The sequence below is a fragment of the Necator americanus genome, chromosome IV, assembly GCF_031761385.1.
Source record: "Necator americanus strain Aroian chromosome IV, whole genome shotgun sequence".
NCBI classification, from domain to species: domain Eukaryota; kingdom Metazoa; phylum Nematoda; class Chromadorea; order Rhabditida; family Ancylostomatidae; genus Necator; species Necator americanus.
The window spans coordinates 22,885,454-22,898,289 of record NC_087374.1 but is presented as its reverse complement, the minus strand read 5'-3'; the positions used below and the strand labels follow the sequence as shown (position 1 = coordinate 22,898,289).

The following is a 12,836-nucleotide window of genomic DNA, read 5'->3' as shown; positions in this document are numbered from 1 at the left end:
GTTTATCACTCTTCTACTTGACGTTCTAAGCCCCTCTACACGTTTCAGTCTTCGAATTTCATTTTTTTTCAAGAGTTCTCTGCAATAAATATGTAAACTAATCGAATGTCTAATCAACTAACGTTAGGAGGGCGCCGTAATTATTGCCAAGAATGTCAAAAATAACTGTTAAAAATAAACAAAAATCGTAAATATTACCTGACAGACCGCAACCTCAGAGTTCTCATTGAATTTTTTAAGGACAAATTTCGCGTTATCGTGAGAATTCTTTTCAGATCCGATGATAAGCAAATCAATCACTTTGCCCACACTGCTGTTTAACACTCTCACAATTGCATCACCATTTCCTGAAAAGAAATCAGCTCAGATCCGGCGAAAGTACGTGGGGACCTCTTCAGTCCTGCACCTTACTCCGAATTCCGTCCGCCTCCGAAGTCAGTTCGTCCAACGAAAGATATTGAATCCGTTCAGATTCCTTATGCATTCGGTTGCGGGCAATTTCAAGCAGTTGACAGTTGCTGTTTTCTCTCTGAAATCCCATATCTACAAGGACATCCGTGCTGGTCTCACGTTTTCGCTGCAAATTGGTCACTGCACTTAGGATAACGATGAAATTTCGCGGAATATTATACATTTGACCAAGGTCTACCCCTTAATAACATACAACGTCCCGTGGGCTTCAGAAGGAATCTTACCAGAAGTCTCTTTTCCGCCTTCACACCTTGTGGATTCTCCAGCGAAACGACGGTACAATTAGTGTCAGGTGAGCTCTAAAACGACATTGACATATGTGGACAGCCTGGTAGCTTTCAATCGGCGCCAAAGTCACTTACATTATCCATATTTTGTATAAAGTAGATGTCGTATTGTTCAGGAGTCGAATATGAACGCAAACTGATTTGTGCATTTACAGAACATTGATCGCTTGCAGTTGAAAGAATTCGCCAAATCTGAAGTACTAGAAATGGTTTTTTAGGGAAAATGTCTACAATTTCCCAAAGATCTGGTTTTTTCACTTGTTTTGAATGGTACATCAAGTGAATCTTAAAGTGTCCGCTTCTTGGCCAACCACAAGGGAATATTTTTTCAGGCATCCATCATTTCAGCTTCCCAATAAGTATTCCTCCTACTCCTCTTAATGGAGTTTTCTCCATCTTTTTCTGCACATAATTGGTTCTCCTTCGTCATTTGCTCTCTTTTCACTGCCACATTTATCTGCTGCACTTTTTTGCTCCGAATGAATTTTGCAGACTGTATTTTAAACAATTTGCATGAAATTCAAAGTTTTTGCAATAGTCTGCCCGATTTCAACTGTCCCATATTTTTGTGCAGAAGGGATTTGTAAACGTGGGAACAAATAACAGTTATCCCTGAAAGCAAAAAAGAGATGCAGACCTCAATAGTACAGATAGGGATATACGCAGTTGGGTCAAAGCGACCTGAAGCTCGGTGCAGGTCGCGGTGGTGTAAACTCGATCCAAGATTCGCCATGCTGCTTTGAGCGAAACCGCTAACGCCGAGCTTCAAAAGGGACTACTCAGCGAAAACTAAGATGTGGTTTGTGAAAAGGTCATATTTTTGGAATTTCGATCCGACACGGTTTTATCGCGAATTAGGAGCAACCGGTGATTTTCCACATTTTCCGGAAGCAATCGTGCTAATTTTCACATTGACAAATAGATAACCGCTCTCAATAAAGGTTATGGTGCCCACGTACGTATTTCATACACAACGAAGTAGTGAGCCAACCTTCTGTTCCCCACTGCTTGTCGTCGCTCCCCGTTTGCATCTTTCGCAGCGTGTGATCATCTGCCACGATCCCTTATTCACAGTCCGCACTAAAATCCTACAGTCGGGCGACCGCAGCGTCTGTGTAGCGCACATTTCACCTCTTCTTAAAATACGCCCTCTGCCCCTGATCCTATCGGAGCATCGCAGCTGTCCGGCTGAAGAATTTCAGTACCTCCTCCCAATCTCTAAAGAGTTATTTTCGCTCTGGGACCTTACCTAGTCACTACTACTGTTCAGTCAGCAATTTGCGATCCCTTATACTCCCAATTAACGTAAAGTTGACGCTTGCGCGGTGAGGCTTTCTCCCAGTTTCGCTTTTGAATGAGAAGTAGCCAGTCACTGCGTTGCAATGGTATGTTTGCCGTCATCTGTGGGTGTTTGAAAAATCGTCCCTTACGTAATCGTCCACGCAATATTGCACCACTAACGAAAATCCTTTGACAGAATTGTAGGTGTGCTCCTAGGAGTTAGAACTCTACAGAGGATGTTTAATGAATTATTTATGATTTTATGATGAAAGATTTTTGGGGGTTTCTCGCTGACGTTTTCTGCTGAGAAATCCAATTTAATTTTTTAGGTGTTCAACGCGAATTCACAACAAATGGCAACAAATTATGCAGAAAACATTTCCATGCATCAATTGGGTTTTGAATTATATTATCAACATGACGTGACGCTGCCGAGCATAAATCGCAAAAGTTCTTCCAATTGGATAAACAGCTGAATGCGTATATAGGCTAAATATCTTTAATAATGGATATACCAGATAATTCACCTCTTCATATCAGTGCAGCGATAGATAACTTCGGAACTTCGAAGCTTTCGGTGATAACGTTCCTCTTAAAATTTCTAGAAGTTTTCCTGGTTGCTGTAAAGGTTTTAAAGGGGTGAAACAGGCGGCGCAATCCTAGTTTTTTCGACCGCGTTGCTTAAAACTCGTTTGGGGATATAACGTAATCTGACGTTGAACTTCCCACCAACGTTGCCCCTTTGCACTGCAGAGCCCGTGAACGTCATACAGCTGCATTTGAGTACCTGTTGCATGCAGTTAGTTCCAGAGATAGCGCTCCGTCGCAGTTAATGAAGGGCATTTTTTTCTGTTCTCCCGAAACTGCGACAAGTCCACAAAGTGACGAAAATCTCGTTTACTTCACTCAACTTCTGAAATTTTACAGCGCACTTCATATTCATTTGTTTCGCTTCCCTTTTTAAGAGTACATTTCGTTCAACTCTTTCCTTCCCTGTGGGTCGGGAGAAGAATCGTGTAGGCCTGTGATATTGATTGAACTTGATGGAACTTCCGCACATAACCGCAGCGAACGATTCACGCTTAGTCACGATACGCTCGCTCGTTAATCCTCATCGCACGCTGCTAAGGTCAAGACCGAAAGGTGTACATGAACAGCCGGAAGCGTGTTCGGCACTTGGTTGGATAACTCATGCACACGTCAGTACAAATAAATCAGGCACGAGGAAGTGACTCCCCCCGATGTCCCAAGCCGAATTCAACGCCAGCGGTCGCTGAGAAATGGGATCCTCCCCGGTGCTTATCGAGTTTCGCTTCAATCCTATTTGTCAAAGGTCAATGATCGTGGACAGCTCGCTACTAATGAACCTCCAACCTTTTTTCTCTTTTCTGCCCAAATGCTATTTTCTCACATGTTCTCATGTTCATCGCACCGTCTGCCATTTCTCGGCCGATGGCGATTTTTTCGCCTTGTATAAACATTAATGAGGTCAATCACGGCACTCGAATGAACACTGAATTTCCGTGGTTAAACAACAGTGTCTTCATTTCTGGTTTCTGAATGTTGAGCAATTTTTCCGCCAATATTGGCTTAGCAACAGAAGTCTATTGTTTGTGTCACAATCTCTTATGCATTCTTGGCGAATTTTTGAAGCGAATGCATCCGATACCAATGATATCACTTTTCTCTTACTTTCACACTAATTATTCTATTTTTTGTCGTTGGGGACAGTTCGACGGAAAGCGCTCTTCCTCCTTCCCAAGAAAGTGACGGGAATTTCCCTGAAAAGCTTCTCTAACCCAAGTAGCTGTCACTCAGTGAAGTGCTTCCTATGGGAAGGTAATTTTGTTTAGCAGAAATACATATGTATGTAAGGGGCGACTACCTGAATACCGCCGCAGAACAAACAAAATAGGTACGCAGTAGCGTGAAATGAAAAGTGTAAATTCACGTTTTCCAATAACCTTTTCGATAACAATTTGCTAGCGTTTAAGCTAACAAACAATTCACTCAGAATGTTTCTTCCTTTAGCACGAATAATATAAATGATAATGAACAATATTTCTTTTTGAAACCCTCAAACGATTGAAATTTAGTTACTATCGCCATGGCGGCACCATCCGCATACTACTTAGCGTGTCCTACTTCTGGCTCTTTCCCGCTTTGAAGGCAGCGTGAAAATGACGATGTGGGGATCTCTGTGGGCAAACATAGAGTCTTGGATGCAGATTGTGAGTATGAGTGTAACGCCCTTATCGTCCTTGAAATGGAGTGGAAACCGCCCTAGTTTATGCGAGGCACGTGAGGAGGCACTCTTGCTTTGATTCCCTCTGCAACTTGTTCATTCGATTTACTCGAATGGAATGCCGACGAGACCTCATTGATTTCTGATCGCTCGCTCGTAGACGCGGCGCATGCATGAGTACGAGCGTTCTGACGTGCCTAATAAGAACAAACGACCTTTCCCATATCGTTTTTCAGGGCGATTGGGGGAACTGAGCGGGACCACACGTCAAGTGATGATGTTCCAGCGAAGTGTAAACTGGACTCGAAATATTGCTTCTCTCATTTGTTGCTTTAGACTGAAGTGTAGATCTGTCCGACAACTTTAAATAGTTTTTGAAGAATTGTAGAGGTCTCAGCTGGCTTCCATGTCATCCGACAACAGTCATTGATTCTGTACTTTGTGGTAACCATTTTTGCAAACTCGTCCCATTTCGACTAGTTAGTTTTGATGAAGAAGTGAAGTTCAAGAAATGGCCATGGTTCAGTACAAACCGCTGCTCTAAGTGGTCTGAATATTCGTTTCATTCAACATTCGCTTTTAATCTCATCGCTGTTTTCATGTAAAGATGGCTTTAAAAAATTCAGAGTAAAAACATGAGTAGAAATAAAAATCCCATTAAGAAATAGCAAATGACGTTTGAAACTAAAGTGACGTATAAAGATTCAGGATTTATTTCCGAACCTCTATGATGTTGTTTTAAAAATATAGAGCCTGTCACTTGTCACGATCCAAACGTAAGCTCATAACGCAAGAAAATAAAATAAATGAAGACGTAGTGCCTGTTCACTAGAGGAAGCGCGTACATTGCCGGGTAAACATCTTGAGTATCTTTTATGGAAATGACAATTTCATCCTAATCAGGGTCAGGATTCGAGAGAATGCACGCTTACTGTTCTGAAAAGCCATTCTTCAATAGCAATCTCCTGTGTTCTGATTCTGAATAGGACGAAACTTTCATTTCTCTTTTAAAAAAACTGTTGGAGCTGTAATGGCAGGCGTCTTTTGGATGTGGCTTGTCCTAGTCCTCGCAGAAATTGCTGTTTGTCTGAATCATTCCGGGAATTTCTAGCATTTCTGTAAATTCAATAGACTTGTAGATATCTTGGAAATCTCCATTCTATGAGCTAACGACCATAGCGGTTTTACAATGGATCCACGATGTAGCGTGTAATGGAAACCATCATCATTGGAATTCCGGCCTTTTTTTCGTAGAACACACCCGAACGCCACTAACGATGTAATTTTAGAGGTAGCACATTTCGAGGCTTTTTTCTCACTTCATCAGCAATATGATCGCTTATGAACACCTAACCACTACATACATGATTGATGGAATTATTGTAAACAATATTTTGTAAGATAATATCCGGTCGATTACGGTCGCCTACTGCAACCGAAGCAAGTTGCCGAGAAAAGCCAAAAGATTATGATTTTGAATAAATTTTGAGTGAAGCAATTATGTGGATTGCCCGTCTTTTTAGAAAAAAAAAACAACTGAGAAGACATCAATTGGCCGACAAAAAAAAAGAGGAAAATTTTGGAATTTTAGGTGAAATTGTGGAAACTCCTGGGATTTTAATGAAGCTATGATTGTGCGAAACGTTACAAAGTCTACAACCCACATGCAAAAATGAAGGAAAAACACTAAGCCTCGCACTACTTTAGGATTTCCTTTTTCGTTGGTCACAATCGGGTTGCAACAGAATAGTTCTGTTATTCCTTCAATCATTGAAAAAATATTTGCTAACCGATGATGCAAAACAAGCAATGAAAAATGACTGAAGTGGGTATTTTTCGATTGTGAAGTTGGTTCATGAAAGTAAGCTAACAAAGAGAGAGTTTTTTCGTATGAACTGAACAAATTGGATTCTTCCTGTTTGTCACTTTAGATATTTTGTTTCAAAAGTTGCAGTGCTAAATCACAGCTGAATCAATCGGTTTGGATCACTTTCTCTGAAATTGTCCACATCCAATCCAGGAACTGAAATGATTTCCAAACAACTACCTTAGAAATCATCCTCTCCTTTATCCTTTTTGTACCGGCTTTTACTTCTGGTAATTATTTGAGAGCTTTGGTAAGAAAAATGAAGAGAGCAATTCCACTACAGTCTGACTTTTATCACTGTAACAACTGATTTTTCTTATCATCCCGTATGTCGGGCGTATGTGAAGGAAATGTATAAGGAGCATGTGACCTGTCTTGCAAACACATGTGGAGATAAAAAAAACATCATTAAGAAAAGTGTAATTGAGTGCAGTTACCACTGATGTATAGCCAAGCGTATAGCACTATGGGCAAGAGCAGGCTAGAACAGTGATATTAGTTCTCTAAAGTTATTGAGAGACGGTGAATAGCACTAACATATTTCCGAAATTTCTGGAAAAACTCCAGTAATCAAAATAACTTATTGCCTTGGCGTCGTTATTGAGCAAATTCTATGCTATAGTCTTGTATTTCTACAATTTGAACATCTAATTCTTGCTTTTATGTTTTCTTCAAGTTCTGTATTTAGGTATAGTTCTTGGATTTTCTTCCTTCATCTTCTAGACAGATGTTACCGATGAAACCTGCCTTGTTCTATTTGTTGTCATCGAATAACGATGATCGATGCTATCGTCTTATGGCCACACGTAGAATGAGAGGAAGAGGTTCGAATTCAGACTTGCGAGGGAACTACATAACCTCATTCAGCGCACTTCCATTTTCCTGCCTTTGATATCTCTAATGGCAACAAGGTGTCAACCACGACCGTCCCAGTTAGCGTTTTCTGATCCACTCTCCAAGAATGTTACAATAACAAATAATAATTATTACAATAATAAGTAATAATTATAAAATTCAACTGATCATTGTAATAGTTGTATTACATGCGTATAACCTAATTATTTAGTTAATAATTAATGCATATAATATTTTCGGGCGGGTGTAGTGGAGCGGTTAGAGATTCCGCTTCCTGCACGATCAATCGGAAGTTGGAATCAGTAATCCGTCCTAGTGCTCACCAAGCCTTTCATCCCTCCCCTTTCATCCCATCCCATAGTTATTTTGTCGAATTTTTCAAGATTTCTCATTTTCCATCAATTTTTTCGCTAAGTTTGAAGTAATTCGAAAGTTATCTTTCACCGTGCATCTCTATTTTCTTCTGTTTTTAACAATTGTAGATGGATCTTCACTTCTTCAACGGTATTGATTATGAACGGTATTAGGGCTGAAATCACGAAATTTTTTTAAAAGTCACTAACACGAAAAAAAGTATACAAAAGAAAAATGTTAATTCTCTAGCACAAACGCGCTTTATTTGGACCTCTTTTTGGGATTTTTGGGATATTTTTGGGGGGGGGGAAGGTTAGAGATTCCGCTTCCTGCATGATCAATCGGAAGTTGGAATCAGTAATCCGTCCTAGTGCTCACCAAGCCTTTCATCCCTCCCCTTTCATCCCATCCCATAGCTATTTTGTCGAATTTTTCAAGATTTCCCATTTTCCATCAATTTTTTCGCTAAGTTTGAAGTAATTCGAAAGTTATCTCGTGATCTCTTCTCTTCTTTCTTCCGGTATTGATTATGAACGGTATTAGGACTACACGAAAAAGTCACTAACACGAAAAAGTAGCAATAAAAACCTGGTAATTCCTCACAAACGTGCTAGTAAAACACAACATCTTCTCCTTTTCCTTAGTGCTCGTTCTCGGATCTCATCACCCTCTGTTTCCGAAAAGAGACTACTTAGAGTTGTTAAGTGCTTTGCGACATTCCTATACTCACATTTGCTAATCTTTCCCACGTTTTTCATTCCAAACGAGGATGTCAGGAAACCATGCTAATACACCATTCTATTACTTTTCCATCTCCTCTTCTGAAGAGTGGAACAAACAGAGGAAAGATATAACAACTCTTCTAATGGACACTTCTAATGTCTTCTAATGTGAAATGACCTAAAAAGATAAATAAGTTAAGTTTTAAATAAGATAAGTTTTTCGATATCACAGTCCTTCTTTGCCTTTTTTATACAACGGAAAACGCCCCCATGTGTTTTTCTTGCAACTCTGCAGGCTGAGTGACAGAAATCCTAATAAAGGTCTAAATAAAACGTGTATCCTCCTTCAGGGCATCAGTTGTACTGTGTCTTTTCGTCTTTTCTTATTGTGCCGATGTTGCGTGACAAACCCGTTCCTTTCCAAACTTCAGCGTCTCGCAATTTCAATATCTTGCGAGCTTTCCTAACTATTGATCTGCTTAATGCAGAGGGTGCTTGTGTTTTTGGTGCAGTGTTTTCGCATTTACAATTATGACCTTCTCAAGCAGGAGCTAAATCAAAAGTTAAAAGGAATCTTTGATCGTATTCGTCCTATAGAGGATGAAATCACCGGCACGCAAGTGTTGGTTAGGAAAATCCCGCAGACACACATTTTGGAGTTTTCCTAAACATTATTGCGAAGCAAGACAAAAATGTTTTACTGCAAAAAGACATAAATGTACTCTCATCTAAAAAGGCAATCTCGTTGCAGTTTTGTGGAAATAGTTCAAATTTTCAGAAATGTCTCTATACAAGCTGCTTATATTACAGAACGTGAATGCTGAACTTGTGCCAGATCAGATAGCGCTCATCCCTCTTTTCTCCTGAATGCAGGAAAAAATAACCAAATGATAAAAATGAGAAAATTCAGGTCCAATAATTTCACGCTTTTTCTCCAGAAGAAAAAACAGCAAGCAAAGTAAAATAATTGTATTTTGCATCTTCTTGCGTTGCACGATATCCCAGCTCTCTACCGTGAATAATCGTCTTTAGACGGTTTTTAGTTCCAAAGTGCTGTGTCTTTAGCATCTCGTCAATGCGCAGGAGCTTTAATCCTGGTAATGGCTCACAGATATACATATGAGAAGATGGCGAGTGCAAGATCGGCTTTTTTCGGCATTCTACATCTTCTTCGTCTTCTTATTACTCTTTTCAGTGCTCTTAAGAAAGAACGCTCTTTTCTCATGCAGGGGAGAAGAACGCTGATGCCATTTTTTTCTTTTCGGGTTATCCGCCCTTCAGCGCTAGAGGAGAAACGCTTGCGATTCATAATACATATGTCCTACGTTCCTGTTTTGGGAGAATGGCATTTTCCCAGAAAGAGATTTAACAAATTCCCAGGGTCCCTATCATGTTTTATCTTCGTCATCTCAAACGATTCCTTTCCTCTTCAAAATAAAATTAATCTTAGTTTGAAATGGAAAATCTGCTCTTCCTTATTTTTTGCAGCCATCTTCCATCTCTCTTGTAAACTTTCCATGCCGTTCTTCCAAAATTCCTTGTTCGTAACACAGATACTCCTCTAATGCTGCGTAAAAAGCGTATCATTGACGAAATGTTCTAAATATGATGGATCCTTTGGTTAGGAACTTGTTAGGTGGCGGAGCTGAGAAACAGTGAGATTGTTCTTGGCCTCCTTGACCTCTCGACCAAAGCACATCCTGGAGGAATGCGAAAACTGGCTGCGTGATTGGCTGCCGTCATATTCACATGCTCGTCTTATACGCGCCATTATTTCATCGTTAGATCTCGAACGAAAATCGGTTTTGGAGGATTTTATACACGTCTTCTATGCCTTAAATTGCATATTTTCAATACTCATTTATAAAAAACCATTATCTTATACTATATTTCTTGTTTTGCATTTCTTTTTACAAATATTTCTACAACTTTTAAACTCAAAGCCTCGTAGTTTCTTCGTCAAGCAATCCAGAATCTACCCGATCGGTTGACAAAAGTCGTTGACTTCCCTGATTAGTACCTTGCTAATTTTTTATGACTAATTTTTTGAATTTAATTGTGTACTACTTTCTTAAGCAGAACCAAGATTGTTATTGATCTTTACTCTGGCTAACGTTTCGGCGTCGTCGCCTTCGTCAGAGCCTGGAAAAATCAAAGACACGTGTAATCTACTCTCTCAGAAGTCTCGTCATCCCACAAGATATGATTTAGCGAACAGATTATTTAAAAGCAACGTCAGAAAAGCAGACTAGCGCTCACCTTGATAGCCACGAAATCGTGATGTTAGCGGACCACCAGTTATGAGAGTTGCGCCGCTAGTATTAACTGGTAACGATGCCCCCCCCCCCTCTGATCCCGTAGGTCAAAACCCGCAAAGGTCCTGATATGGCGCCAGCTCGTTGGTCACAGCGATGCATTCTTCTTTACGATTCATGATAGGACTTTTGGCCGTGATATAAAACGCTTCCAATGTTTTTCGCGCTAGAATGTCTGATTCGCGTGCCAAGATAGTGACAGCTATCTTGAAAGGGGTGTTGTCATGACACTGTCTGCGATGAGCACCTAAAGGGGATGATGTTTTTGATTTTACGAGCCCGTCTAGGTGCTCCTTGACGCGGATACATAGTGATCTTCCTGTTTCGCCAATGTACTCAGCCCCACATAACTGACAGGTGATTAGGTAGATAACCCCCGATACCACGCAATCACCCTGCCTCCCGCTTGGACAAACGATGCAATTCGGTGTCTCACAAAGTCTGTCATATGCGCGATTGAGGACTAGCTGCTGCTTCAGGTTTACAGGTGGTATGTCCACTACTCTGACTGAGTCTTGCAGACCCGCCTGTCGTAAGCTTGCTCGCACTGCATTGCTCATGTCATCCGAAATAAAAGGAAGGCAGAAAGGGATCTTTGTTGCTTGTTCTACCCTGTGGCACCGCCGCTCAGTTGCATGGCTCCGATTTGAATGAGAGACCTTTGCTGGGTACCCATTGGACTGAGCAATGCGGTTAGCCATGTTTATGGAGGCAATGCGCCCTTGAGCCTCAGATGAAACCGTTGCCGCTGTCTTAAACATATTTTCAATGACTGACTTTTTAGTTCTCCACTTGTGCGCCGATTGGTAGTGAATCAGAATGTTTTTACAACTTGGTTTTCGATACCATTTTGTTTTCCAATTTCCCCTACACAAATGAACCTGGACATTGAGAAACGGCAGCCAGTTGTCTTTAGTTTTTTCCCTCGTGAACTTTATGTACTGGGATTGTTTACTTAAGAGATCAAAGCAAGTGTCCATTTCAACTTGTGTTGGACATACAATGCAACAATCATCTATGTATCGGCAGTACAATAGAGGTTTGCGTTCCAGTAGTGGTTTTTCCACTTTAGACATGAAATCAACGGCTAATGTAGGCGCAAGTCTTTGTCCCATGGCCAGGCTTCTAATCTGCCTATAGTATTGCCCAGACCAGCGAAATACGGAACATCTCAAACATTCGCTCAGCAGCATCATTATTTGCTGTATCGCAAAACCATACATGTTAAGAGTCCCCTGGTGTTCGAGAAGCAGCTCTGATGTTGCTTGTAGTGCAGCATCGATGGAGACGTTGGTGTAGAGCGAAGTGACATCGAAGGATTCGATGACACAATCTCAATCAAGGCGCGCTTTGCGGAAGTGCTCTATGAACATTTTTGTGTTTGAGAGATGAGCTGGAACGTACTGGAGTAGCAGGCTGAGAATAGTGTTAAGGAACCAGGATATTCTGTCGGTGGGACCTCCAATATTGCTAATGATAGGCCTAACCTTGAAATCCCCTGGATTATTTGAACTAAATTCGGCAGCGGAAAGCTTGTGGGTCTTGATGAGGACGTAAAGGAACGGGCAGGTGGGCCGATCACATTTTAGACGCGTGATAGTTGTTTTGGGTAAGCCCACTGATTTTGCGGTCTCTATCCATATCCTATTCAGGCGGCGATATTGTCTGCCAAATTCATGTGCCGATGAAGGGTGGTATAGACTATCGTCCGTAAGGTGAAGTTTCGTTATAGCCCTGTCCAGTTCACTAGAAATCACCACAAATTTATTAGATTTGAATATATTAGAAAAGTTAGAAAATTTATGTGGTTGAATCGAAAATGGAGATGTCAAAGTGAAAAAAATGGAATAGATTTTTAGGACATCCCAATATTTTATACAGATATCACCTAGACGACACCCCTCCGTGAGCATCGTCGCTTCGTCAGAATTTCTGCCTGATTAACTCGTACTCTGCCGTCCGCTGCGCTTCGCTCCTCTATACCAAATACTAGTCCTATTGAATTCAGAAGTGTAGCTATTAGCGACCACTATTAGCTATGCATACACACGCGCAGATTAGTAGACTCCCGTCCATGAGCGTTAATTCACCTCCTCCGTGTTTTCTCCTTGTTCTCTTTGAAGATTTCGAATAATGTTGGGCAGATATATTTCACTCAAAATTATCTAGGCAGGTTTGGCTGACTCGTAAGCACTCACCTCTTCCAGTGTTTTGAACGTTTGCTCTTCTAACCCTATCCGTTCTATCTTTTCCCGTAGACAACTCGCTACGCCCTTCACATAGCTTTCCACAAGACTTCGATCCTTCATCTGAAAAGAAATTGTTACAGATTGAAGTTTTTACGAGTGAATTTTTTATTCGCCTCTTAATTCTAGATGAACAACCTCTCTGTTTTTTATAATGTGTTAATTGTGAAAATTTTTATGGAGAAATTCTTTA

General features: G+C 40.7%; 2 protein-coding genes across 3 annotated transcripts in view; both read right to left on the bottom strand.

The window, feature by feature from the left end:
• Positions 1-58: 58 nt before the first annotated feature.
• Positions 59-1,789, bottom strand: RB195_002407 (uncharacterized protein; the record flags this gene model as incomplete). Its single annotated transcript, XM_064199654.1, has 6 exons — positions 59-79; positions 199-347; positions 412-577; positions 696-770; positions 834-950; positions 1,718-1,789. 6 exons carry the CDS (start codon positions 1,787-1,789, stop codon positions 59-61), a joined length of 600 nt encoding a protein of 199 aa, XP_064055535.1.
• Positions 1,790-10,153: 8,364 nt separating this feature from the next.
• Positions 10,154-12,836, bottom strand: part of RB195_002406 (uncharacterized protein) — a gene marked incomplete at both ends in the record, with an annotated part of 7,921 nt that continues 5,238 nt past the window's right edge. The window contains 4 exons of one of the 2 annotated variants that reach the window (XM_064199653.1): positions 10,154-10,224; positions 10,342-10,397; positions 10,452-11,149; positions 12,596-12,706. In XM_064199653.1, coding sequence (XP_064055534.1) covers positions 10,154-10,224; positions 10,342-10,397; positions 10,452-11,149; positions 12,596-12,706 — 936 coding nt within the window. Of the gene's footprint in view, positions 10,225-10,341; positions 10,398-10,444; positions 11,150-12,595; positions 12,707-12,836 lie in introns of those variants that run through there. The other variant, XM_064199652.1, reaches the window with a different exon arrangement.